General features: G+C 53.7%; 2 protein-coding genes across 7 annotated transcripts; one reads left to right on the forward strand and one right to left on the reverse strand.

Annotated features, from left to right (window-relative positions):
- Positions 1–987: 987 nt before the first annotated feature.
- ABCC10 (ATP binding cassette subfamily C member 10) lies at positions 988–21,627 on the forward strand. 6 transcript variants are annotated; one of them, XM_030315573.1, is made up of 22 exons: positions 988–1,233; positions 1,480–1,651; positions 4,071–5,289; positions 6,618–6,845; positions 7,472–7,628; positions 7,912–8,021; positions 9,645–9,724; positions 10,376–10,547; positions 11,924–12,022; positions 12,418–12,607; positions 13,380–13,457; positions 13,617–13,811; positions 14,213–14,366; positions 14,552–14,741; positions 16,723–17,066; positions 17,355–17,524; positions 18,029–18,189; positions 18,520–18,773; positions 19,898–20,043; positions 20,139–20,236; positions 20,724–20,836; positions 21,140–21,627. In XM_030315573.1, exons 2-22 carry the CDS (start codon positions 1,491–1,493, stop codon positions 21,291–21,293), a joined length of 4,473 nt encoding a protein of 1,490 aa, XP_030171433.1. In that variant the 5' UTR covers positions 988–1,233; positions 1,480–1,490; the 3' UTR covers positions 21,294–21,627. The 6 variants fall into 6 exon arrangements, with proteins under 6 accessions (XP_030171433.1, XP_030171434.1, XP_030171435.1 ...); XM_030315574.1 differs by having other exon boundaries at positions 988–1,176; XM_030315575.1 differs by having other exon boundaries at positions 988–1,117.
- DLK2 (delta like non-canonical Notch ligand 2) lies at positions 21,541–25,423 on the reverse strand. Its single transcript, XM_032593168.1, has 5 exons — positions 25,322–25,423; positions 24,989–25,052; positions 23,869–23,999; positions 23,273–23,417; positions 21,541–22,473 (listed from the first exon to the last, which is right to left on the reverse strand). The coding sequence occupies exons 1-5, from the start codon at positions 25,395–25,397 to the stop codon at positions 21,738–21,740; spliced, it is 1,152 nt and encodes a 383-aa protein (XP_032449059.1). The 5' UTR covers positions 25,398–25,423; the 3' UTR covers positions 21,541–21,737.
- Between the last annotated feature and the right edge of the window lie 923 nt (positions 25,424–26,346).

Genomic DNA, 26,346 nt, shown 5'->3' on the forward strand with positions numbered 1-26,346 from the left:
TGAGCGGGGGAGGCGAAGAAGCAGAGAGAGAGAATCCTAAGCAGACTCTAAGCTGTCGGTGTAGAGCCCTATGTGGGGCTAGATTTCATCAACCATGAGATCTCGACCTGAGCCGAAATCAAGAGCTGGACACTTAACTGACTGAGCCACCCAGGTGTCCCTGCTGTGTGGGGTACCAGTGTCCCTTTTGTAAGGTTCCAGTACCATGCCCAATAAACAGATATACAATTAATATGAAGCAATAACTTGTCCAAGGCAGACAGCCTTTCTTTTGCTGTCCTGCTTGCAACTCCCTTGCGGTGTATTCAACAAACTTCTATCTCCCTAAAAAAAAAAAGAAAGAAAAGAAAAGGAAAAAGAAAAAAGAAGTAACTTGCCTGAGATCACACTACTAAATATTGGTGGAGTCAGGATTTAAATCCAGGTCCATCTAACTACAAAGTTTATGTTCTTCCCACTGCTTTTCTAAAATGTATTTATTTATTGTGGGACTACTCTAAGCAAGGCACTTGCCCTAAACACTTTATTCAACTCTCTCAGCAGTACCTTGGCATTGGTATTGTTGCCCACTTTGTACAGGCAAAAATAAATAAAAAACAAAACAAAAAAACCCTTAAGTTCAAAGAGGTCAGTAACTTCCTCAAGGTTATGCAGCCTTGGAGTAAAGAAGTAAATGGCCTAAGAGTCCCTAAGTGGCATTATACGTCCGTGTACCTCGCACGTTGGGCTTCTCAGTTCTGTAAGCTTTAAGAATTAGTGCAATGCACGTGCCTGCTAGTAAACAGGAGACAGATGGGAGCTAGTATTCTACCTGAGCGTGAATAAATGACGTCGCAGTAGAGCTGACATCAGTTCCTATGCAAATAAGGTAGCGTAAACCCGCGGCAGGGTGGGACTGCAGCGCCAGCACGCCGGCTCAATGAGACCTTCGGCGGCAGAGAGAAGTGCGCACGCGCGCAAAAGCCTGGCAAATGGGCGGGGCAAACGGTGCCAGAGAGGTCATCCCGCCTATAGGGGGTGCCAAGCGAGCCAGGCTAGCACCTTAACCCAGCAGCAGACTCTTTTGCATTCACCAGTGCTCGGGATCTTGGAATCCGGTGGCAAGTAGCTTCTCCAGGTCAGAAGTTCCGGATCTCTGGGGGCAGAGACACAAGAGAGGGGGAAAAGCGAGGTCGGGTATGTAACCAGCCCAGAAATCCGCCCGCTCGGGGAGCCAGACTATTTCCCCTTGAGGTAACGCGAGAATGGGCGGGGTCTGGCCTCCGCGCCAAAGCGAGGGGAGGTCCCGGTTCGGGGGCGGGGTTAGAGGCTGGCAGACCCGGCTGTCAGAGCCCTCTGACACCACTCCGGCTTCTTGGTTAGCGCCCCCACTCCGTCTCCCAGGGTGTCGGCTCCCTGCCTGGACTTCGCCGTTGGGAACACGGATTCCCCTCTGTCTGGGAGGAACCTTTCCTCCCTCCACCTCGGCTTTCTCCACAGGTGAAGCCTCCATGGAGCGGCTCCTGGCCCAGCTGTGCGAGACCAGCGTGTTGCAGCCGCTCCCGGTGTGGGAGGGGGACACCACGGGCCACTGCTTCACCCAGCTGGTGCTCAGCGCCCTGCCCCACGCGCTCCTCGCCGTGCTGAGTGCCTGCCACTGGGGCACCCCGAGGTGGGTAGAAACAGGTGCAAGACATCTGTCCGTGTGTGCCTGCAGACCTCACCTGAAACCCGCATATCCGAGGCAGTTTAACCAGAATAGTGAGGTCTCCGGAGTCGGGCAAAAATAGAATAGGATCTGGGCATTAGCACTTTGCAGCAGTGTGGCTCTTTTGGGTCAAGTTACCGGTCTTCTCTGGGCCTTATAGCATTATTGGGAGGTTAAATCAGATAATGCTTTTAAGCATATAGCGCCGTGCCTGGTACATTTTTAAAGGCCAGATGCTTGGTAGAAAGCATCACTTCTGTAAATTTTTAGATGCACAAACCCAATTGCCATGAATTGGAGGCATAATTGAGTGAACAATGTTTTTAGACGGAAAGGATAACTTGTGTTGAAGTTGTAGGATCAGTTTATCACCACCACTTCCATGTATGAAAACTGTGTTCCTTGGGGCTCCTGGGTGGCTCAGTCAGTTAAACCTCCCACTCGATTTCGGCTCGGGTCATGTTCTCACGGTTATTGAGGTCAAGTCCTACATCGGGCTTTGTGCTGACAGTGCAGAGCCTGCTTGGGATTCTCTCTCTCTGTCTCTGTCTCTCTCTGTCTCTCTCTCTTTCTCTCCCCCCTCCCCCGCTCCTCCCCTGCTCACACTGTCTCTGTCTCTGAAAAATAAGTGAACTTAAAAAAAAAATTTTTTTTTAATAGAAAAGAAAACTGTGTTCCTAGACTAAGAGAGGCATATGTAACCAGCTGGAGAGGAAGCAATTAGTAGAAGAGAAGAGCAAAATCAAAACTTTAGTCTTTCTGGGTTTGGGTCTCTAAGGTACAAGTGCCAAACCCACTTTGATTTTGTATTTATTTCCTGTATGACTAGATATGTCTAAAGTTACTGTTACTCTGGCTACTGACAAGGCAGGAGAGAAATCTAGTCTCTGCCGTTGAGAGTCCCTAGTCTGATAGAGGGAATGTGTCCCTATCCAAGATCAGTCAGGACTTATGAATCTCTCCCTTCAGGAGGAGAAACTTGGGATCTGTTTGGTCGGGGGTGGGGGGGGGGAGAACTCTTGATTTGTATTTTACACAGAATGAGACAGAAGTCTAGAGAGGGTTAGTCAGTTAGCAGACATCCAAAGCCTGCTCAGAGGTGTATCTATTAAACACAGTTCTTTGGGAACTCACAGTCTAAGGAGCAGGCAAGAAAGACCATCATATAATCAATAGAAACCATGGTTATCTCATTTCACTTACCAGACATTTTGTACATTGCTGAAAAGGTTTAGAGAGATCCAGAATCTCAGACAAGAAAAGACATTAGAGGGCTTTGAGTCCAGACTCCTTACTGCTCACTGTAGAAATGAAGAAAATGAGATGCAGAGAGAGAAGGAGACTTGCCCAAGGTCATAAGACTGGCTGATGGCCAGCTTGGGACCTCCAAGGGCCCAATGTTCTGTCCCCACATCTTAGAAAATAAAATTCTTAAAGGTTGACTTATATTCCGATATAAAGCACTCCACATAGCTGTGGTTAGCTGGACTTTTTAGAGGCAATCCAAAGCATGCTAATCTACAGTTAAACTTTTTCAGTAATCCAGCCTTGCTAACAAAGGGAATAATAGATTTAACCTCACTGTGTGAACCTTCAAGGCCTTCTAATATTCACTGCTACAGGTGTGTTATCCTGTACTTGGTTTTCAGTGTAGACAGATCACCCTTTTGTTCGCTAAAACTGTTTTTTGCATGCCAAGAAGATAGAGACAAAACTAAAAAGAGGTTTTTCTTCAGCAAATGGAGTCACGGAATACGATCTATACCACCTTCTACAACCACTGGAAAGACAGAGAGTAGAATATTCTGAGGCTTCATAAAATTTAGGCTATAGTATAAGAGTGTAGAAGCCTTATATAAGTTCATCTAATAGTGCTTCAGGTGAATTTAAGGGTTATTTTAGGTAGATAATTTTATAAAAATAAATACTCATTCCTTAGTTGTTATCTGTGTGAAAATTTAGGATTTTAAAACCTTTTTATTTTCATTTAAGTAATCTCTGTACCCTACATGGGTCTCAAACTCACAACCCCAAGATCAAGAGTTGCATGCTCTTCTGACTGAGACAACCAGGTGCTCCTGGGATTTTTTTTTTCTTTTTTCTAATTAGTCTTCATGTTCCACACAACCTTAACTAAAAATTGTTAGTTTCTGTGGCAAAATAATGGTCAGAAATTATATGGGTAGATTGGAAAATGGGTTAGGTTGTGACAGGGAGACTTCCTGGAGGAAAAGCCCTGAATTTCAGAGTAAAATGGGATAGAAATAAGGTGTACAAGGCAGGAAAGGGAACTGACTACCTCTAGGTAAGTGAGTTATTATTTAATGTCTGGGTCTCAGTCGGCCATTATGTGCCTCCTTTTCTTTTGCCCCCTTGTCTCTAGGAATCCAGATTACATCCTGCACTGCAGTCCTGGCTGGCGGCTCCGACTTGCAGCTTCCTTCCTGCTCTCCGTCTTTCCACTGCTAGACCTCCTTCCAGTTGCTTTGCCACCAGGGGCAGGCCCAGGGCCAATAGGGCTGGAAGTGCTGGCAGGGGGCGTGGCAGCTGTGGCCTGGACCAGCCACTGCCTGGCCTTGTGGGTGTTGGTTCATTCCCCTCATGGCCACTCCCGGGGACCCTTGGCCTTGGCTCTGGCTGCCTTCCTGCCAGCCCCAGCCCTAGTGCTCACCCTGTTATGGCATTGCCAACGAGACACACTTCTGCCCCCACTTCTCCCAGGACCCCTATCCCGCCTATGCCTTCTCATCCTGCAGCTGGCTGCACTCTTGGCCTATGGACTGGGCTGGGCAGTCCCCGGGGGGCCACGGGAGCCCTGGGCCCAGGAGCCCCTCCTGTCCCAGGAACAGGAACCTGAGATAGCTGAAGATGGGGAGAGTTGGCTGTCACGCTTTTCCTATGCCTGGCTGACACCCTTGCTGTCCCGAGGAGCCCGTGGAGAGCTACGGCAGCCCCAGGACACTTGCCGCCTTCCACACAGGCTGCACCCCACCTACCTGGCTCGAGTCTTCCAAGCATGCTGGCAGGAAGGGGCCCAGCTGTGGAGGGCCCTGTATGGGGCCTTTGGGCAGCGCTACCTGGCACTTGGACTGCTAAAACTGGTGGGGACCATGCTGGGATTCTCGGGGCCCTTGCTGCTTTCCCTACTGGTGGGCTTCCTAGAGGAGGGGCAGGAGCCACTAAGCAATGGCCTGCTCTATGCCCTGGCACTAGCTGGTGGGGCTGTCCTGGGTGCTGTGCTGCAGAATCAGTATGGGTACGAGATACGGAAGGTGACACTTCAGGCACGGGGGGCTGTGCTGAATATTCTGTACCGAAAGGCTTTACAGCTGGGGCCCAGACGCCCTCCTGCTGGGGAGGCCCTGAACCTGCTAGGTACCGACTCTGAGCGGCTACTCAACTTTGCTGGGAGCTTCCATGAGGCCTGGGGCCTGCCCCTGGAGCTGGCCATCACCCTCTACCTGCTGCACCACCAGGTGGGCGTGGCCTTCGTGGGCGGTCTGATCGTGGCACTGCTACTGGTCCCTGTCAACAAAGTGATTGCCACCCGCATCATGGCCAGCAACCAGGAGATGCTACAGCACAAGGATGCGCGGGTTAAGGTGAGGGGCTACTTGGGGTCCCTCAGCAATCCGGAGACCCCGCCCAGCATCCTGGTCCCCAGGTCCTCCCATGTACAGTGCCTGAGGGCGTTAAGATCTCAGACTGCTAAGAGCTAGAAGTTAAGAGCTCAGACTAGAGAAAGACAGATATGGGTTCAAATCCCAACTCTACCACTTACTAGTTTCATCATCCCAGACAAGTCACTTAACCTCTTTGGGCCTCTGTTTCCTCATCTAAGAAATGACCATAATTATATTAGGTAACACTGGGTACAGGGAAAGTCACAAAGTAAGCACTAAATGAACAGGGCCCATTAGTAATACTATAGTATTAGCTTATACAGCAATCCTAGGAGGTAGGAAGTAGCCTGTCTGAACCAAATGGGTTTTTAGTATTAGTGCTAGGACCCGAGCCTCCTGCCTCCTCATCTAAGGGCACAGACCATCCCGTAGCCATAGTACAGAGGCCTGGGAGAACCCCAGCTACCTCTAAGGGGTGGGTTGTGGGGGAGGGAGTAGGTCAGTCTTCGGTCTAGACCAACGCTAGGTGAGGAGGGTCTGGCTAAGTCAATTCTGGGTTCTGCAGTGACTGAGGGATGGCAGGCCTGGAGCTCCACACAGCATAGTTATCAGCCTCTTCTGGGAGTAGCTCAGAGTGCTAACAGGGAGGAGGACTCTCATAGTTGGTTATGGCCCAGGGCCTCTTCCCCTACCCATGACAGCTACAGACTAGATCTCCAGCACCATCTGGGAAGACTCCCAGTGCCAACCTGGCTTGCAGGCTGGGGATGTGTGAGTGTTGGGATCCAAAGAGTTTATCTGGCCCTTGCCCATCTTGCCTGGGCTCGTTGGCCTGTCTGACCCTGGGTTTTGTTGTGGCCTCTTACACCTGTATACTCTAGCCATGGGCCATACTGGTGACTAGCTCCTGAAACCATCTTCTTCTGGCTTTGGGAAGTAGTCTTAGTCCCTCATCTCATGGAAGGAGTGCTTTTACCCCAGTGTGGTAACACCCCTATAGTTTCTATCACTTCATCTCCTAGGAAGGTGGGGGGGATTCCAACTCTGACTTGTTCCCTGCTGGAGCACACATGGAGGAGAAGTAAAAGACTGGCAGGGGAAGCAACTCGGGGCTGAAAGGGATTTGAAGGCAGGGTTTCAAGTTAGGGCTGAGGTGGGAAGAAAACCAGGGTAGGAAGTACAGAGTATCTGGGAGCTTGGAGTACTTGGCCTCCTCTGTTAGGAGCTTGGGGAAGACTGGGTAGAGGAGAATGGACACACATGAGCAGTATTTCCACTTCACACTGCCCTCTGGTCTCTATCCCTAGCTCATGACAGAGCTGCTGAGTGGCATTCGAGTCATCAAGTTCTTCAGGTGGGAGCAGGCCCTAGGGGCCCGAGTAGAGGCCTGTCGAGCTAGAGAACTGGGGCGACTCAGGGTCATCAAATACCTGGATGCAGCCTGTGTGTACCTGTGGGCTGCCCTGCCGGTTGTCATCTCCATCGTCATCTTCATCACCTATGTTCTCATGGGGCACCAGCTCACTGCCACCAAGGTGAGGGCCAGGAGAGGAGGGGATGGCTGTAGCAAAGCGTGGAGAGAGGCAGCAGCCAGAGGCTGTGATGGAGTTGGGAGGTGGGCTCAGACCCTCGGGACTACTGGGAAGGAGGATCCCTGGCTGCCTTACCCTTTCCTAACCAAGCGGGAATTCTCTGAAGTTTCTGGGGTCTCAGATCTATAACCCTTTCTCCTCTGTGAAGGCATTCCTTTTTTTTTCCTCTCTTCCTTTTTCTCTGACTTCAGGCCCAGCCTCCATGTTAGGTCCCCTGATCCCCATTCTGATAGCCTTGGGCAAAAAAGGTCCATGATGTAGTGCTGGCTCTGGCCAGGGCCAGATGATGTCTGTCCTCAGAAATTCTGAGAGGGTCTCAGAATGCACCAGGCCTCTGTGCTTATTGAGGTGCAACCTGGATCCCTGGAGGAACATCTGGGATTTCTAGGATTCTGAAGTGACTACCTTTGCCATCTCTGACCCAAGGATTTTCCAGCCAACCCCTCAGTTCTGCTGCTGCTGCCCTGTTCTTCCCTCCACACACCTGTCCACAAGGCCACCCATAGAGCAGGCCTTCAGATAGCTCCTGGGCTTCAGGTGATGCTTCATCCCCTTTCTATCCTACTTAGGTGTTCACGGCATTGGCACTGGTGCGCATGCTCATTCTTCCCCTCAACAGCTTCCCTTGGGTGATTAATGGCCTCCTGGAGGCCAAAGTGTCCTTGGACCGGATTCAGCATTTCCTTGACCTTCCCAACCAGAACCCCCAAGCCTACTATAGCTCAGGTAATGGGAAGCTAAAGGGAAGAACCTGGCACAGGGTGAGGAGGGAACTGTAGCCCCGAGGATGCTGTACATAGGTGCTGGCAAGAAGAGCCAGAGGCAGCAGAACCCAGGCAGAGCAAGTGGCCATTTCCTGGGGGAGAATCCTCAGACCAAGGTAGGCTGAATTAGCACTGGGCAGGTAGATACAAGACAAGCAAGCCAATGACACACTCCTGGTTTACCCTCCCTAAGTAGGTAGATTGTGCATTAGAATCCCAAGTTGAGTGCCTTTTTCCCTGTTTAGATCCCCCCACAGCGCCATCTACGGTGTTGGAGCTACATGAAGCCCTGTTCTCCTGGGACCCAGTTGGAACGAGCCAGGAGACCTTCATCAGTCACCTCGAAGTGAAGAAGGTTTGTTGGTTAGACAACCTAGGGGAGTCCCCAGATGAATGAGAGAGATGCGGACTCAGTGACAGATAAGCAAGGATGGTGCCAATCATAGCTAGGTGGCCTACGTCTCTAATCACTGAGGGAAAGACTGGAGGGGCTGTGGTGAGCAGGTCTACACTTATCTCTGACCACCCTCCCATTAACACAGCTTTCTCAGAGTTGTCCACTCTCCCCCTGGTCTTTAGACAGGTATATCCTCCTAGTGCAGGCCAACAAGTATGTCTGTCTCTCCATTGTCCCTCAGAGGCCAGCAAGTTGAGAACAGACCCCAGAGCTTATTCAGCATCTGCCCCAGGCTGGGACCAGGGGAGAGGCCCAGGAGTCTCTTCTGAGAAGGATTTTGCAAAGAGGGTAGATAATCCTCTATTTAGGCTGGTGAAAAGGAATCACACCTTGTGACTCACACCATAGCATACACCCTCAGACAAACACTTGAAAGAATATTCCTGGCAGGACAGTGACTTCTGTTTACCCAGCTTCTGAGTTTTCACTCTTTTCTGACCCCTATCCAACCCTTTGCCCCACAGCTCAACCCAGCATTCTCTAGTCTCTACCACATTTGGCTCACATTTCTGGCATGGGCTATATATTTTGTTTTTCTTAGTTCAGGCAAGACAAGGCTGGAATTTTTCAAAGGAATTTTACTAATGTGTCGGTTGGGGCTTTTTGGATATAAGTCATAGAAACAGGAGCTAGCTTAAGCAAACAGGAATTTATAATGAGGATATAAAGATGAATTGCAGAATCCAAGGGCATGCATGCAGCTGGATCTCAGCAGCAACCCAGAACCAGGACTCAACTCCTAGAACTTTCCTTCTGTCTACTTCTCTCATCTGCCTCCTGCTTCTCTCAGTGGACTTGCTCTCCACTGAGCAGAAGATGTGACTGCAGACAGCCCTCCCACTTACAGGCTAAGCCAGAAAGAGGGAGAATTCCCAGGGGAGGGTCTCAGCTTGGTCTGGTGGCCACTCAGAGACGGGTCAATACTGGCTGACAGATTGGGGGCATTATAGAGCTTCTGAGAGCTCTACTTCTTTCTTAAAAAAAGGGATTTTTTTTTTCCTTTTTGTGCAGGGAGATAGCCCCATGAATGTATGTTACCACTAAGAAATGAAGGGAGAACAGAAAATTTGAAACTGTAAATCACAGAAATGGGCATCTGTGCAAAGTACTGCCTTTTACTCTGAGATAGCAGAAGTCTAGCCACAGGTGGACATAGTTAGCCCAGCATCCAGGCCCCAAAGCCTGGAGTCCCTCCCCTCCCCTCTCCTTCTGGGCTCCCTACCTTGACCTTTCCTTGGAAATTCTGGGCAGATTTCCTCCCATTCTCTCTAGCACACTCTCTGGCTTCTCTCCAGAGGCCCTTCACACAGACAGTGAAACTGATCGCTCCTCTGAGTGGGGAGTAAAGCACTGTACTTCTCTAGGTGCTGCACAGTGTCTCTGAGGCATAGCTCAGCCTGAGGGCTGGAACATTCTTTCCTTACAGACTAGTGGGGGCCCAGAGAGAACCCTCTGTGGAATGTTTGGCAGCCCAGGGCCTCAGGAGGGAGACCTGATGCTTACTGTCTGGCTTCCTTGCAGGGTGCCTTGGTGGGCATCGTGGGGAAGGTGGGCTGTGGGAAGAGCTCGTTGCTGGCCGCCATTGCTGGGGAGCTCCACAGGTGAGCAACCTCTAGTGTCCCGCTGTCCTCAGCTTTGACCTTCAGCAGACACTTGCCTAGCCCCTGCCATGTGGTGGACACCATTTTAGGGTCCAGAGATGCCAAGAACAAGACATTGTCCCTTTCTTGGGAGAGTTTTCAGTCTGGAAAGGGAAAGGCAGTCAAGAAAGTGAGTTATAATCATCACACCAAAGTGTTGCAAGTGGTATAATAGTGAGTGAAGAAATAAATGGAAACATCCTGCGTCAGCCGCTATTTCAGAAAATGTGGTTATGCAGGGAGGGATCCAGAGAGGAGCAGAAGTATGAAAGAAGGGCTTTTGTCATGAGAACCAGTGAGTGCAGGGTGGTGGCCATGCTCTCCTCTGAGCTTCTGAGCACGTCCAGATCTGACAGCTGCTTGGCTGTACCCAAAGAGCAATTTCTTCCCTTCCCAGACCAGAATGACCCCCCTCCCCCAGCCTCATTAGGACGCCTCAACCTCAGTGGCTGCCAATTCAGAGACCCATGTGACATGAAGGGGGACCTGATGTAGAAGTCTAGAGACTTCTAGACTGATGGTAGTCTAAAGAAGCTTCTGGGGGGCAGGGGCTGGGTATGGAGGGACCCAGTGGGAGCTGGCTCCCCATGCTGCTGGCCCTGCTCTATGCAGGCTGCATGGACGGGTGGCAGTGTGGGGGCTGTCCAAAGGCTTTGGCCTGGCGACCCAGGAACCGTGGATCCAGTTTGCCACCATCCGGGACAACATTCTCTTTGGGAAGACATTTGATGCCCAGCTGTACCAGAAAGTGCTAGAGGCCTGCGCCCTCAGTGATGACCTCAGTGTGAGTGCCTGGCCCTGAAACCTCCTGGCTACCTGCTCCCCCATGTCCCTGATACCTCAAGTCAGAGACTTGCTTCTCTGGGAAGGGGTTGCTTTTACTCAAGCACCATTAACCAAAGACTGGCTGTTAGGTTTGGTCCTCCCAGAGTGTCCAGCTGCGTGGTTCCCCCTTCCGTGTAGGACCCAGAGCCGTGGTAGTGATGGGGTGTTCCACACAGCCACTAAGGGAACCCTGAGGCCTCTGAGGCTAGGGGAGGGTTCCCTCTCAGGCTTCGCCCTACATAGGTTTGGTTCTGATTCAAGAGGCTCCCCCATCTCCCACTTAGAGAGAGGCTTAAGAGAGTCAAGAGAGTCAAGGTTACTCCGGGCAAGTCCATTAGATCCCCTATATCCTATGTACTAAATTTAGAGGGATGAGATTCCAGATTTCTCCTGTGACTTTCCCACTCAATCCCATGTTCCCTGTAGGACTATTATCACCACTACCCTGTCCAGGTAAATGTGGAACTTCCCTGGAAAAGAGGACCTTTAACATTGACCATGGGGTATCCTATGCCCATGTATCATTTATTTCTTTTTCCCTTTTTTTTTTTTAGTTTATTTATTTATTTTGAGGGAGGGGAGGGACAGAGAGAGAGGGTGAGAGAGAATTCCAAGCAGCCTCTACATTTTCAGCACAGAGCCCGACTCAGGCTCAATCTCGTGAACCATAATATGGTGACCCGAGCTGAGATCAAAAGGCAGATGCTTAACGCACTAAGCCACCCAGGTGCCTCATATCATTTGTTTCTACATCAAGCATTTCTCAGATGTCTGCTGGGTACTGGGAACTGTTCTAGGCACTAAGAAAAAAGATGAATTACAAAGCTGTTCCCTCAGAAGGAAAAGCTGTCTGGTAGACCACAGGTGCTTCCTCTGGTATGCGTACCCCTTAGCTAAGGAGACCACTCCTGAGGCCACAGGAAGACTTGGGGTACATTCCTTCTCATTCCTTCTGGAAAAACCTATGAAAGCTATCACACTGATTTTGCCCATCATCATCCTTGCCTGTTAAAAAGGCCAAGGTAGTGAGTGGGACAGGGTGGTTAAAAATCTATATTCATGTCCTACTACATACGAGTTGTGGAACAACCTTGGGCAAGGTAGTTACTCTGAACTTTGGTCTCATCTGTGAGAGACAAAAAATACCAACTTCATGAGGTCGTGGGGATTGGATTATTGGAATTATGGGTTATCCCCTGTGGCTTGCTCACCCCAAATTCAAGTCTCCTCAAACTCCCTGGCTCTCTTGACCCCCTCTACCTCTTCCCTGCAAAGAGATGGAGTAGAAGGTATTGGGGAGCCCACTGACCAGTGCTGGGGGGCCTTTTCTGTCAGATCCTGCCTGCTGGGGACCAGACAGAGGTGGGGGAGAAGGGTGTGACCCTCAGCGGGGGACAGCGGGCCCGGATTGCCCTTGCTCGTGCTGTCTACCAGGTAAATTAAAGATAGGGGAGTCTGCAGCCTTGGAGGGAGGGGGGGTGGAGATATTTTCATTAGCATCTGGTTTCTTTCCTCCTTACTTAATGTTCCTGAGGTGTTGGGCCCTTGGCCACCCCATCCCCCTTTTGCAGATTGAAGGCAGAATTAAAGGCCCTTTAAAAAGCATTGTGTAATTTGAATTGCTGGGACCCAGCAAAGCTGAGCACAGGCCTTGCTTGACTGGAGGGAAGTTCACCCTCAGCTCTTACCTCCTTCTCTTATGCTCTAAGGGTAACCCCTAGAGTTCCTCTCAATTGTCTTCTCTACCTCAAGATTGTGTCCTAGGAGAGGTCTGGGTTCTAACCAGAGGACCCGGACTTGGTGCCCATTGTGTCCCTACCTCTCCCTAGGAAAAGGACCTCTATCTCCTCGATGACCCTCTGGCTGCTGTGGATACAGATGTGGCCAACCACCTGCTGCATCGGTGCATCCTGGGAGTGCTGAGCCACACCACGAGGCTGCTGTGCACCCACCGCATCGAGTACCTGGAGAGGGCGGACGTGGTGCTGCTGATGGAGGCCGGGCGCCTCGTACAAGCCGGTAATGTGGGCCACAAGGGTGGGAGCCCACCCAAGGAAGAGAGCCGTCTGCCCAGGTGTAACAGGGGCAGGTGGACTGTTACATGTAGACTCTGCCACCTCCTCTGTGTGTGGCCTGGGCCCCTGTCATCCTTCTGTCTCATGAAAGACCCTGTCCTGCCTTCACAGAACTGGTGTGAGGCAAGAGAGGAAGAGAGAAAGGAGCACGCTGGTGCAATGCCAGTGGATTTGGGTCTTGGGCTGTGTTACTGGGTGCTTTGGGAACACAGAGGCCCAGGATCTCTGAGAACACTCTTGTCCTTTGAGAAGAGAAAGCAATCAGGTTTAGAATAGTCTTTTTATTAAAAATACAAACAAACAAAAATCAACAAAAACCCCACCTCTGATGGATTATTATCCAGCGGGTCATGACCGTCTGCAAGTTCAGTAGGAGAGAAACAGGAGGAAATGAGGCTCCACCAGAGTTTTTAAAATTTCATGTGACATGAGGAAAAAGCTCTGTAGTTAGGAGAGGTGACTCTGGAAGAGTGCTCATGGGTGGCTAGGACTGTCCTTCTGGGGGTGAACATTTTCTATCTGTGCTGCTTGGACTGCAGACACAGAGAGATGGACTTGAGGGTCCTGCTCAGAGTCTGGGGGTCCAGGGCAGGGCCCTGCTAGGGAGGGTCAGGGAAGGGGTCCAAAGAGAACGGGAAGTGAATTGGCAGGTGCATTGAGAAGGGCAGAGTACATACCCAGGACAGCCCCATGCTGATCTCCCTGCTGCCTTCCAGGGCCTCCCTCTGAGATCTTGCCATTGGTGCAGGCTGTCCCCAAAGCCTGGGTTGAGGATGGACAAGAGTCTGACTCAGGTATGGCTCAGGGGTGAGGAAAGAGCTTGCCTGTCACCACCATACTGTAGAGCTACATTTTCCTCAAAGCTCCCCTGCCCATCTGCAACCCTGAGGTTTAACTGTTGTCCTGCAGACATAACCCCCCATCCCCACCCCCCACCTCTCTGATCCTCCCAGCCACAGCACAGTCTGGTCAGAACCTGGAGAAAACAAAGGCGGGGCTGGAAGTAGAGAGGAACACATGTGGCCGCCTGCTGCAGGAAGAAAGCAAGAAGGAGGGTGCTGTGGCCTTCCACGTGTACCAAGCATACTGGAGGGCCGTGGGCCAGGGCCTGGCCCTAGCTATCCTCTTCTCGTTGCTGCTCATGCAAGGTTGGAATGAACCCCAGAGCCCCTCATCCCAGCACAGCCAAGGTCCCCATCACAGCCATCTCTTTGTCCGGATACTTACAAAGCCCTGAGACTCACCAGGCAGGGGCAGCAGCTGAGAGAGTCCCAAGGGCGGGAGGGGTATACTCTGAGGCCATCTTCTGATTTGTACCACACCCCCCCACACCCCAACTAGCCCCGACTCTGCAAATGCCAGATCATGCACTCCTCAGAGCTAAAGGGTGATAGGCACACTGAGGAGGACATGGGATAGTTGCAAGGTGAGGAGGGCCAGGGGGGTGAAGAAGAGTAGAAACCAGAGTCCAGGGCAGAGGAAGGGGGTGTTTGAAGGGAACAAAAGAATGGGTCTCACTTACAGATTTTCCCTCCCAATTCTCACCCAGCCACAAGGAATGCTGCTGACTGGTGGCTCTCCCACTGGATCTCTCAGCTGAAGGCAGACAAGAATAGCTCCCAGGAGGCACCAGCCCCCAGCAGCCCGGGATCCACGGGGCTTCTCTCTGCCCAGCTGCTCCTCTTCTCCCCAGGAAGCCTCTAGTGAGTGGCTGGGGCTAGAGCAAGCCTGGCAGTCTCCCTGAGGTGTTGCCAGGCAGGGCTTGAGAGGTAGGGGGCTGGTGTTCCAGGGTTGTGTCTTCTGGTGGGGAGAGCTGGCATGGGGGAGGGGAAGGGACCCCTGGGGGGCCCTACTTTTGGTTACCCACAGCCCCCTCCTCACCACCCAGCACCTCAGTGTCCCCACTGCCGAAAGCTGCCCCCAATGGCTCTTCAGACATCCGTTTCTACCTCACCGTATATGTGACCATTGCCGGCGTCAACTCCCTCTGCACCCTTCTCCGGGCAGTGCTCTTTGCAGCGGGCACCATCCGAGCGGCCGCCACCCTGCATCACCGCCTGCTTCGTCGAGTCCTTATGGTGAGGGGATGGGAGGGTGGAGGTGGCATGAGGGAGCCCTCTCAGTATCTAGGCTCCATTGGGGCCCCATCCTACCTCCTAGTCCTCAGAAAAAGATAGCCCTCACAGGAGGGTACAGCACTTGACTCAGAAGGCCTGGAGAGCCTTCTACACCTGGAGAGCATCTACCTAGGTTCAGACCCAGTTACTTAAGCCTATAGCTTTCTCATCTGTAAAATGGGGAGAAGAGAATCTTTCTCAGAGTCACTTCTGTTCTGGACTTCAAGTGCAGAGGCCTGAGTTATTCATGGAACATAGGACACCCCTTAGATCATGAAAGATCCTTTTTTAATTTTTTTTATCTGCTCCCTGTTATCTGCATACCCTATTTCCATTTCTGTCCTTTCCTTGATAAGCAACCATTCTAAGTGTGGTTAGTTAGTATGTGTCTTTGTGGGATTTGAAAAAATTTTTTTAAATGTTTATTGGTTTTGAGAGAGAGAGAGAGAGAGAGCGAGAGAGAGAGCACGTGCATGGGGGAGGGATAGAGACAGCAAGAGAGAATCCCAAGCAGGCTCCAAGCTGTCAGCACAGAGTCCAATGTGGGGCTGGATCTCACAAACCCAGAGATAATGACCTGAGCTGCTATCAAGAGTCGAGAATTGGATGCTTAACCGACTAAGCCACCCAGGCGCCCCAGTATATATCTTTGTGTTTGTCTTTTTGCAAATGCGTATGTTTTGTGTGCCAGCATTTTTATAAATGACGATCCATTTCTTACAGTTTTTATTTAGGACTGTTTCTAAGATTGATCCCTGTTGCTATGTGTATATCTAGTCTGTTGCTGACCCTGTAGACTTACGAGGATTAAATTAGTACATGGAAAGTGCTTAGAATAGTGCCTGACACATACTACTCAATTAGTAATTATTGTTAATGATATTGTTCTTGTTATAAAGCCCTTTCATGGCTGTTACCTGGGTCTCATAATAACCCTGTGAAGTAGGTACTGTTATCCCCATTTTGCAGGTGAGGAAACTGAGGTTCTGAGAGTGAAGTGACCTGGGCAAACCTAGTCCTGTGAAGAGCCAGGCCGTGAACCGGGTACTACATAGGTCTTCCTGTTGCCTGTCAGGGAGTAGCTGCCCACTGTTCTGCCTCTCCTCCAGGAGCAGGGCATCTTCAAGCTGTGATAGAATTCCTTTCTTATAAACTGGCTTTAGGAGGTGCTTCTGAAAGTCCTTTGCCCTAGTCCCCTGCCCTAAGAGGATTGTTCCCCAAGTAAAGGCAGAGAGTTGGGGGGATGGAGAAGGTGAGGAAAGGGACGGGCTGTCTTTGAGACAGTCCCTCACAGTAGCCATCTAAACAGCTGGTGGTTGCTGAGCACTTACTCTAGGCCAGGCAGGCTGTGCTAAGCACCTGACTGCTGTATGTAGCTTTCAATCCTACCAGCAGCTTTGGGAGCTACCATTCTGTTATTATCCCTGTTTCTGAGATGAGAAACAGGGGCCTTTAAGAGATTAAGCTCCTTGCCTGGAGTCTCCCAGTTACATCTAGTAACTGGCAGGGCTGGAATCCGAATGCTTAGCCATGAGATAATACTGACTTTGCTGTCCTTATCACTCTGTCCACCCACGGGTAATCAGGATGTTCCTCCTGACATCTAACAATCTCACTCACTGGCCTGAAGTGCCCGTCTTCTAGCGAGAGACTGGCTCCCTGCCCTTGAAAGGGGAGTAGGTATGTCTTGCATGGAGGTAGAGGAATGGCCAGCACGGCCTGTTAGGGTCGGCACTGGCCAGAGGGATGGGATAGTATCTTTCCCACCCTGGGGTAGTCTCCCTCCAAGCTCCACATGCCCCTCCTCTCTGCCCCCAAACTCTGGGAACATTTTCCTATTCTGTACTTTGGGCCTTTGTCCCCACCCCACCATCCCCCAGTGCTGTTCCCAACCCCTCTTCTGCCAGGCCCTGCCTTTGTGCAACCACACCCCCTCTCCCAGGCGCCAGTGACTTTCTTCGAGTCCACACCCGCGGGCCGGGTCCTAAATCGCTTCTCCTCCGACGTGGCCTGTGCAGATGACAGCCTTCCCTTCATGCTCAACATCCTGCTGGCCAACGCAGTAGGCCTGCTGGGCCTCCTGGCTGTGCTGGGCTCCGGCCTGCCCTGGCTGCTACTGCTGCTGCCACCTTTGAGCATCATCTACTACCGCGTGCAGCGCCACTACAGGGCCTCGTCCCGGGAGCTGCGGCGCCTGAGCAGCCTCACGCTGTCTCCCCTCTACACCCACCTGGCCGACACCTTGGCTGGCCTCGCAGTGCTCCGGGCCACCGGGGCCACTCACAGGTGTATGAAGTCTGCCTCTCCCAGCCACGGGGAGTGGGGGAGGGATGAGGTGCCGAAGGAGGGGAGAAGGACCCCTGAGAAGAAGGGCACGTGGGTGCGGTGCCCTAGGGGAAAGACGAAGGAAGCAGAATAAAGGGATAGTGAGGCCAAACCCTGGCCCCTCTATACCCCTGAGGAGAGGCCCGTGGGTGTGTAGATCAGCTCCAAGAAAGACGTGTTTCAGGGAAGAAGTCTGGATGGGTCAGTGCAACAATGGAGTGGCCTTGCTTCCCTCCTGGCCTTCACCAGGTTTGAAGAGGAGAACCAGAGACTCCTGGAGCTAAACCAGAGGTGCCAGTTTGCTGCCAGCGCCGCAATGCAGTGGCTGGACATTCGGCTGCAGCTCATGGGGGCCACAGTGGTCAGTGCCATCGCGGGCATTGCCCTGGTGCAGCACCAGCAGGGCCTCGCCAACCCAGGTGCCATCTCTCCCCTCAGAAACTTCACTCTCACCTCAGAAGCATGTTGTCCCCTCACTCATTTCACCCACCAACCAATGGTGTCACCACCAACATTTCACCTCCCACCCAGGGGTCCTGGGAGGAGTGTTGTGATTCTCATTGCCTGCATTGTAGAGTTGAGGAAACTAAGTCCTAGGGAGAAACTCGCCCAGGTGGTGGTGGGTCTGGGACTAGAACTGAGTCTTCTAATCTTCACCCCTTTCCTGCTCTTCCCCATCCCCAGCACTCTGTCAGGCCCGTCTTCCCTGGTCTTCCCTTGCAGCCTCTCCAGGCCCATTGTGCTCCCTTGTGGCCAGCCTCCTGTGGTTCCTATCTAGGTCTTGGTGTCTTTCTGCTTCTCTGCTGGCTTCCTTTACATGCCCACAGTCCATGGTTTGAAATTCTCCCGTTCTGCCCCACCCCTGCTCCACATGCACCCCCGTGTGCAGGCATCCCTTAGTGGCTTGTGCTCCTCTCCCCTAGGACTGGTGGGCCTGTCACTATCTTACGCACTTTCCCTGACGGGCCTGCTCTCCGGCCTGGTGAGCAGCTTCACGCAGACAGAAACCATGCTGGTGAGCGTCGAGCGACTGGAGGAGTACTCCTGTGACCTACCCCAAGAGCCCCAGGGCCAGCTGCCACGGGTAGGCCTGCACCCCCGCCCCAGGCCTGGGCACTGGAACCCTGGAGGACCCTCCTACCCTCCTGACATGCCCCATCTCTCCCCCACTTCCTTTCCTTTCACTCCTCACTATCTTTCTCAGCTCCTCTCACGTCCCCATGTGATCCCCCATTCTTCACAGCTTCCCTCATCTTTGTGCCCATCGATAGGGCCCCGTCTCTGTGGCATGCGCCCTTTCCTCTCACACCAACCCTTTCTCTTTATTCTTCTCTCCACTCTCCATTGCCCCTCCTCCTCCTGATTTCTTCCACCACACCTGTCTCCCTCTCTCTCCCACCCGCGGACCCACCAGCTAGGCATTGGCTGGCTGACCCAGGGGAGCGTGGAGTTCCAGGATGTGGTGTTGGTGTACCGGCCAGGGCTGCCGAATGCCTTGGATGGGGTGACCTTCCGCGTGCAGCCTGGAGAGAAGCTGGGCATCGTGGGCCGCACGGGCTCTGGCAAGTCTTCCCTGTTGTTGGTGCTCTTCCGGCTGCTGGAACCTAGTTCGGGGCGAGTGCTGCTGGACGGTGTGGACACCAGCCAGCTGGAGCTGGCCGAGCTCAGGTCTGGGGGAGAGAGAAGAAGGGAACCAGACTACTGGCACTTGGAGGAAGGTCCAGCTAGGAAGGCTATATATCAATTCGGGGCGGCCAGGGCCAATCAGGGGCGGGATGGAGCATAAGACAAGGAGGTGAGGATGGTGAGCTCCCGGTGATCAGGTCCAGACTCATAGCTGTGGTCTCAAGGTCTGCAGTCTGACCCAGGCCCACCTTTCCAGCTTCACCTTCTATTTCCCAGCACATAGCCTCTGGTTGAGACCCACCAGCCTGTGCCTCCTGAACCCGAGCCTACCAAGGGCAGTGCCCCATACTGATGCCCTCAGCTCTGATGCTCAGCAGGCGGTGCTTGGGACAGCTTGAGACCTGGGCCAGTTGCCCCTAGCCACAAGTGGCCTCTTCTGGGGCTAATCATCTCCTTACCCCCAACCTCCAGGTTTACCTAGTATCATTTTTGCTGGGTTTCATGGTATGCACGAGGTAGGGCAGCTCTGTCTTCTAAAGTCCAATACTGATCCCAAGACCTGGCTCTGCTCTTCCTGTCTTCTTTTTTATTTTTTTTTTAATTTTTTAAAAAATGTTTATTATTTCTGAGAGAGAGGGAGACACAGAACCCAAGGCAGGCTCTAGGCTCTGAGCTGTCAGCACAGAGCCCAACATGGGGCTTGAACCCATGAACCGCAAGATCATGACCTGAGCTGAAGTCAGACACTTAACCAACTGAGCCACCCAGGCACCCCTCTTCCTCCTCAGGACCCAATTCCAGGCCCACCTCCAACCTTGAAGTGTCCCCTACCCATTCACACTCTGGTTATTCCTTGCCACTGCTGCCCCAGTGGCTGCTGGAGTCAGGCCCACACAGTTTATCTCACTCCTGCTCTCCGTGTCTTGTACCTCAGTGAGATGTAAGTTCCTTAAGGATAGAGTCAAGGCCTTGGATGTCTTTGATATTCCTCTTGGTACTGGCACAGATCTAAGTATGTGGCTGGCCAACTCGGGACCAGAGTGGGAGTTATGTTCGGGTCTTGCCCCAAACTTTCCCAGAAGGGCTAGCTAAAATCCTGTGCTAGGAACAGAAGTGGCCACATCTCTAGTCAGGACTCCATGTCCTGTCCCCACCTTATCCCCCAGATCCCAGCTGGCTGTCATCCCCCAGGAACCCTTTTTGTTCAGTGGGACTGTTCGGGAAAACCTGGACCCCCAGGGCCTGCATGAGGATAGGGCCCTGTGGCAGGCCCTGGAGCAGTGCCACCTGAGTGAGGTGATCATGTCCATCGGTGAGTACTAGGTCCTACCCTGTGGTGGCAGGAAGGAGCAAGGAGGGAGCAGGATGAGGCCCGGGACCTGGGAGTGAGGATGCTGTGCCTTGCAGGTGGTTTGGATGGTGAGCTGGGTGAGGGAGGCCGGAGCTTATCCCTGGGGCAGAGGCAGTTGCTGTGTCTGGCCAGGGCTCTCCTCACGGATGCCAAGGTAAGACAATAGGAGGAGATAATTAAGAGGGCCCAGAAGAAGGGAGGGGACAGTCAGGGTGAGGAAGTGAGCTGGGGAGAGGTTTTTTGTTTTTTTTTTTTTAATTTTTTTTTTTTTTCAACGTTTATTTATTTTTGGGACAGAGAGAGACAGAGCATGAACGGGGGAGGGGCAGAGAGAGAGGGAGACACAGAATTGGAAACAGGCTCCAGGCTCCGAGCCATCAGCCCAGAGCCTGACGCGGGGCTCGAACTCACGGACCGCGAGATCGTGACCTGGCTGAAGTCGGACGCTTAACCGACTGCGCCACCCAGGCGCCCCTGGGGAGAGGTTTTGAGAGACTAAGACAGCTTTCCTTTTAGAGCTCGAGGTGGGGGATCTGTAGGCTGGGCTGGGCTGGGCCTGGCCAGGAGGGATGGTGCTTAGGTCGGAGCCAAGGCTAAGCCTCTTCCTCCCTTTCCTCCCCAACCCTCTCCACATGTTCCAGATCCTGTGTATTGATGAGGCCACAGCAAGTGTGGACCAGAAGACAGACCAACTGCTCCAGCAGACCATCTGCAAACGCTTTGCTGACAAGACAGTGCTGACCATTGCCCACAGGTGTGCCCGCATCCAGAGTGAGAATCTAATCAGGGACTATGGTGACATGAACCCAGAGCCTCCCTTCCTTTCAGGGACCCCAGGGCTCAGTGCTCTGGAGATTCCAATCCCTCGTGAATCTCAGCTCCTCGTTCTCCAGGCCCTTTATATAGTAACACATTGTCCAAGGGTATCTCCAGCCAGGAGCTAACGCCTGTGGGGCAGACCTGTGCTGTCCAGGGGACGACAGGAGGGACAAGCAGCTCAGCTTTCTTCTTTAGGGCCTTGTCCTCCACTCCCCACTGACCACCTTCTCCCGTACAGGCTCAACACGATCCTGAACTCTGACCGGGTGCTGGTGCTACAAGCGGGGAGGGTCGTGGAGCTGGACTCCCCTGCCGCCCTGCGCAGCCAGCCCCACTCACTGTTCCAGCAGCTGCTACAGAGCAGCCACCAGGGATCCCGCTCCTCTTCCTGAGGGCCCTGAGCCTGACCCCCGTCCCACAGTCTTATTCTGAGCAGGTACAGAGGTGCTAGCTTGCACCTTGCTTACGTTCTCCTTTGTGGCTCTACCTCTCCCTCATTTCCCAGAGGGGAAAAGGGGACCCTGGGTTCTCCTTTGGAAACTGTGCTTTCTTGGGGAACATAGTCCTGAGGCTTCCCCAGAGCCAGGCCTCTGCTCTGGCCATCTTGCAGCTGGGATTCCAGGCAGGTTTTTCTGGCAAAGGAGCCCACATGCACTTTCAGAGTTTTATTTGATAAAATTTCCATCTTACAGTCTATGTATTAAAAAAATAATATTTCTGGTGTGAGGCTGAGGTCCCTCAGTGTGTGTACCCCAGGAGAGGGGTGGCGAGAAAGGGCTACTCCAGTCTGAGAAGCCAAGGAGGTGAAGGTGGGGGCCGGAAAGCCCCCACCTCCATCACAGTGCTGTGGTCTTTCCAGGCTCAGGGGGCAAGTCAGGAGACAGGGAGAGCCCTGCTGGCAGCATGCTAACCTGACACTCTTGATCCTGGCGTGCTGGAGCATAGTGTGGGGCAGGGAAGCAGCAGGGTCCAGGGGGGCAGACACCCCGGCGCCAGGCCCTCAGGGTCAGCAACATTGTGGACAGGACCAGAGCAGCAGTGAGGGCCCCAAATACCACCACGGCCACCAGGCTAGCTGCACCTAGCCCAGCCTCTTGCCTCCGCACCACCTCCTTCACTGAGATGCGCAGCAGACCTGCCCCCACACTGTAGGGGACAGGCCCCGTGGCAGGTACCGCCACAGCTGAGGTGGGCCCCAGGGATATGTCCACTGTGGTGGCAGGATCTGGGACTGGTAAGATGAGCTCACAAGTCTTGCCGCCATAGCCACTGGGGCAGAGACAGTCAAAGTCATGGACACGGTCCCGACAGCGGGCCCCTCTCTGGCATGGGCGGCTGGCACAGTCATCCAGGTTGATGGTGCAGAAACGTCCAGCAAAGCCCTCAGGGCAGAGGCAGGAGAAGCGGTTTATGCCGTCCAGGCAGGTGGCGCCATTGGCACAAGGCCTCATCAGACAGTCGTCTACATTGACCTCACAGCGGGCACCCACGAAGCCGGCCAAACAGCGGCAGGTGAAGTTGAGGGCAAAGCCCTGGTCGTCCTGGCACTGCCCACCGTTCCGGCATGGAGAGCTGCAGTGGGGGTGAAAGACGCCACTGATGCCAACTTGGCACCTGCAGGGTAGCCCAGGTTAGCATCCTGACCACCGCCACCCTTCTACCCCCTTTCTAGCTATGTCCCCTTGAGCCACTGTCTCCGAGCCTTGAACGCCTCATTCTAAAAATGAGAATAAGGGGGCTTCTGGCTGGCTCAGGTGGTAGAACATGCAGCTCTTGATCTTGGGGTTGTGAGTTCAAGTGCCACATTGGGCGCAGAGATTACTTAAAATCTTTTTTAGAAAATGAGAATAGTACCCAGCTTCCCAAACTGTGAGAGTTAAATGAGATAATCCAATGTCAAACAAAGGCCAGGCTCAAGGCAAGTGTGCTATTATTATCCTCATAAGCTCTCAGGCCTGAGGCAGAAATGAGGACAAGTCCAGCCCTGCAGCCCCATTTCTTCATTCACAGTGAGGCACAAGGCTGCTGTGTGCAACATCTTTAGGGGCTGTGTGCTAGCTTTCCCGAGGTAAAGTCCTACGTCCTCAACCTCCCCACACCCACCTTCCCCACCAGAGCAGTCACACATTGATGAGTTACACCTCCAGCTCCTACAGGTTTTTGTTGTTGGGGAAATGGTTCTGATGGTACCCGAAAAGTTGAGAAACTGAACTGGGGACACTTTGGCAGGCTGGGGTTTTATCCTCAGGTGCCCCCATGTGGGACTTCTCCTCAGCCCTAATACTTCACCACCACTCTCTCTACAGTCCTGCTTCTTCTCTGTCACCAGACTGTCCCTTAACCTCCCACTCACCCCCAGGCCAGCACTCACCCTGCCTGTTCACAGGGTCCAGCCTTGCGCTCACAGTCATGCCCATGGAAGCCTGGTGGGCACACACAGTGGTACTCGCCGCCCCCATCATAGACACACTGGCCTCCATTCCGGCAGGGGGTCTGCGTGGTACAGATGTGCTCGTCTGGAGAGAGACCGGGAAGGCTCTGGGATAGCCCCTCATCTGGCACCCAGACCTGCCCAGGCCCCACCCAAAACTCTGTGGGCATGACTTGCACTATAAACCCACCCAGCGCTTGTATGGTGCGGTGTGGAGAAACAACACTGAATCGGACTCTGGAGGCTCCTAGCGCTAGCACTGTCAACCTGTCTCAAAGTGATAGGGCAAGTTGTATCTCATCCATGGGCCTCAGTTTCCTCATTTGTAAAATGTGAGTATATTTTCAGCAGCTGCCTGGCTCACCTCACAGGATTATGTTGAGGCCCAATTTAGGCAACAGGTATAAAGTCTAAAATGATAAAATACCATGTATTTGAGGGTTTGAGCCAGACACAATAGGTATTAAATCTGGATGGATTTTTTCCTAAAACACACAGGGTCCCCAGCCCAACAATTAACCTCTCTACTCCCCTACCTTTGTCACAGAATTTGCCCGCCCAGCCACTGTGACAGATGCACTGCCAGGGCTGGTGGCAGGTACCGTGCTGGCAGCCAGGCATCCTCACACAGCGCTCACAGTGCAGCCCCTCCCAGCCTGGGTCACACCTGATGGGGAGAAGCACAGGAGCAGGGCTCTGGGTAGGGGAATCTGAGGAAATGGATGAGGGAGGACCAGATCTTCTAGAAAACAGGACCTATGAGAGCCCCTAAAGGGAAAGCTGGCCTATCCCAGGTAGGTATAGGGTTCTACAGGGTCAGAGGACATACATATGGAATCAGACCATCAGACGCCAGCATGCAAGTCCTCGTTCTGCACTTTGTCTAACCTTTTTGGGCCTCAGTGTTCTCATCTGTAAACTGGAGATATGCTTGGCAGGGATGGGTTGAGGAAGAAATTAAGATATTTGTAAATAGTCCCAGTGCCATTCCTAGCATGTCTGAGGTGCTCAGAAATGGTTCAAAAAGAGTGACCTTTAAAGGTCATCAGGACTATCCTCCCATCCTAATTTCAGGACAAATGTCTGAACTATTTCAGAGTGTCCCAAACACTGCCAGCCCCTCCGGCCCCTTGCTCTGTCAGCTCATTTCCTTATGTGCACTTTTCTCCTACTACAGACTTTGCCCATCCCCCACTCCAGTGAGTCAATTACTCAAATGCATCAAGAAAGATCCTCTTTCCTGAGTGCTTCTCCACAGCAACCCTTCCGCAGCTTTTCTCAGACTAAACCCATTCTCTTTATATCATTATCTCCCCCCTTTCCTCATGGGCCCCAATCTCCAAACTCTCTCAAGCTTCAGGTCTTCCTCCTGGTATCTTGAGGAGGAACATTTCAGAATGCTTGGATCAGCCTTGGGAGGGTAAAAAAGTGGGGAGGCATAAGCGAGAAGCAGCATTAAGAGAGGCAAAGCAGAGGAGAACTGGGGGTAAAGGAGAGGCTGACTAGTCTGTCCTGTGGCCATGAGGGAATAGGGAGTGAACAGCAGGATTCTAAGCCCCTAGACATTCTGCCATGGGGCTTGACCTGGTTGTGGGTGTGGACCTGCTGGGAAACGGGGAACAAGGGGGTTTGGGAGCACGTGTTCGAGAGAGCTACCTGCAGGAGCCGTCAGGCGCGCAGCAGCCGTGGGCCAAGTCACAGTGGGAGCTGCAGTCATCGGCTGCAAGAGATTGACGTAGGACGGGTGAGACCGGGTTAGGGTTCGTCTCCCTGAGATGCGGGGCTTGGAGGACGAGGGGTCTCAGTAATTGGGGAGCTCCCCTTTGGGCTCAGGCAGAACAGAGACTCCTCGAATTGCAGCGGGACTACCTGGGTCTCGCCAACCCCGCGGGTCGAGCGGCTGCAGTGCCGTCTCTGGCCGGCAGAGGTCAACGCGCAAGCGAGGGATGGCCGGGCAGGGCCGCGACCTGAGTCCGGGGGCGCGCTCACCTCGGGCAGGCTGAACGGGTGCCCCCAGGATGCACAACAGGCACACGAGATGTAGGCAGCGGCAGCCGCTGGGCATGGTCAGCGCCGGCCCCAGGAGGACGGACGGATGGACGGCCGGACTTGCGGACACCTGTGGGACGGCACAGGCTGGGAGGCGGCCGGACCTGGATTCCGGTTCTGAGTGATAGGAGCCGAGGGGGAAGAGGGGCGTCCGGACAGAAGGAGGTGGGGGCAGCAGGAGGGCGGAGGCGGGGAAGACTGAGCAGGCGAGGAGACTGGAGACAGGAGCCCGGGAGTGGGCTCTGTGGGAAGGAAGCGAAGGATGGGCAGCGCCGAGCGAGGTCAGGCGCTGGAGGGGCCCGGGCAGGGAACGCAGTCCGCAAGGAGGACTCCGTGGGGATGGGGACAGCGTCGAGAGATGGCCTCGGGCACGAAGGGGACGCGGGGGCCGGTTGCGGGCAGCGAGCAGTCTCCGCCCCCCACCTCAACCCCCCTCCCCCCCGCCCGCCCCGGGACTTGCTCCCACGTTCCCTTCCTATCTCCGCCGCACTCGGTTCGGCCGCGGCGCGGGGCCTGGACTCCCCAGAGCGCCCCTAGCCCTGCGCGCCCCTGCGCTCGCGGTGCTCACCTCGGGCTGGGAGGCAGCGCGCCCCGGGACGCAGAGCGGGGCCGGATCCGACGGGCTCCGCCGAGGGCCGGGGCGCTGGGCCGCCCCTAGCGGGCCTCGGGGACGGGCGCCGAGGCGGCTGCCATGCGAGCGGAGCGCTCAGGAATCTGGGGCTCAAGGCGGCCCCGAGCGGCAGCGGCTGCGGCCGCTCCTCGCGCGCGATCAGGCCGCCTGCCAGGGGCGGCGTGTGCCGGCGGAGCCCGCCTCCCCCTCCCGGAGCTGCCGCCGGCCCGCCCCCCACCCGCCCGCGTCGGGCGCCCACCCCCGGCGACGCAAGGCGCACACCTCGCCCCTACGCTCGCCGGTTCCCTGGCGCCCCCCGCGCCCCCCGGGGCCTCCACCCTCCGCTGCCACCTAA

The sequence above is a fragment of the Lynx canadensis genome, chromosome B2, assembly GCF_007474595.2.
Source record: "Lynx canadensis isolate LIC74 chromosome B2, mLynCan4.pri.v2, whole genome shotgun sequence".
Taxonomy (NCBI): Eukaryota; Metazoa; Chordata; class Mammalia; order Carnivora; family Felidae; genus Lynx; species Lynx canadensis.

Coding starts and splice junctions, on each gene's coding strand:
- ABCC10 (XM_030315570.1), top strand. CDS start 1,245: ATGGGCGGGGTCTGGCCTCCGCGCCAAAGCGAGGGGAGGTCCCGGTTC. Junction 18,190..18,519: donor CCCAGGGCCAGCTGCCACGG/GTAGGCCTGCAC, acceptor CGGACCCACCAG/CTAGGCATTGGCTGGCTGAC. Junction 20,237..20,723: donor CTCTCCTCACGGATGCCAAG/GTAAGACAATAG, acceptor CACATGTTCCAG/ATCCTGTGTATTGATGAGGC.
- DLK2 (XM_032593168.1), bottom strand. CDS start 25,397: ATGCCCAGCGGCTGCCGCTGCCTACATCTCGTGTGCCTGTTGTGCATC. Junction 25,053..25,321: donor ACCCGTTCAGCCTGCCCGAG/GTGAGCGCGCCC, acceptor AATCTCTTGCAG/CCGATGACTGCAGCTCCCAC. Junction 22,474..23,272: donor GGACCCTGTGAACAGGCAGG/GTGAGTGCTGGC, acceptor CCCCCACTGCAG/CTCTCCATGCCGGAACGGTG.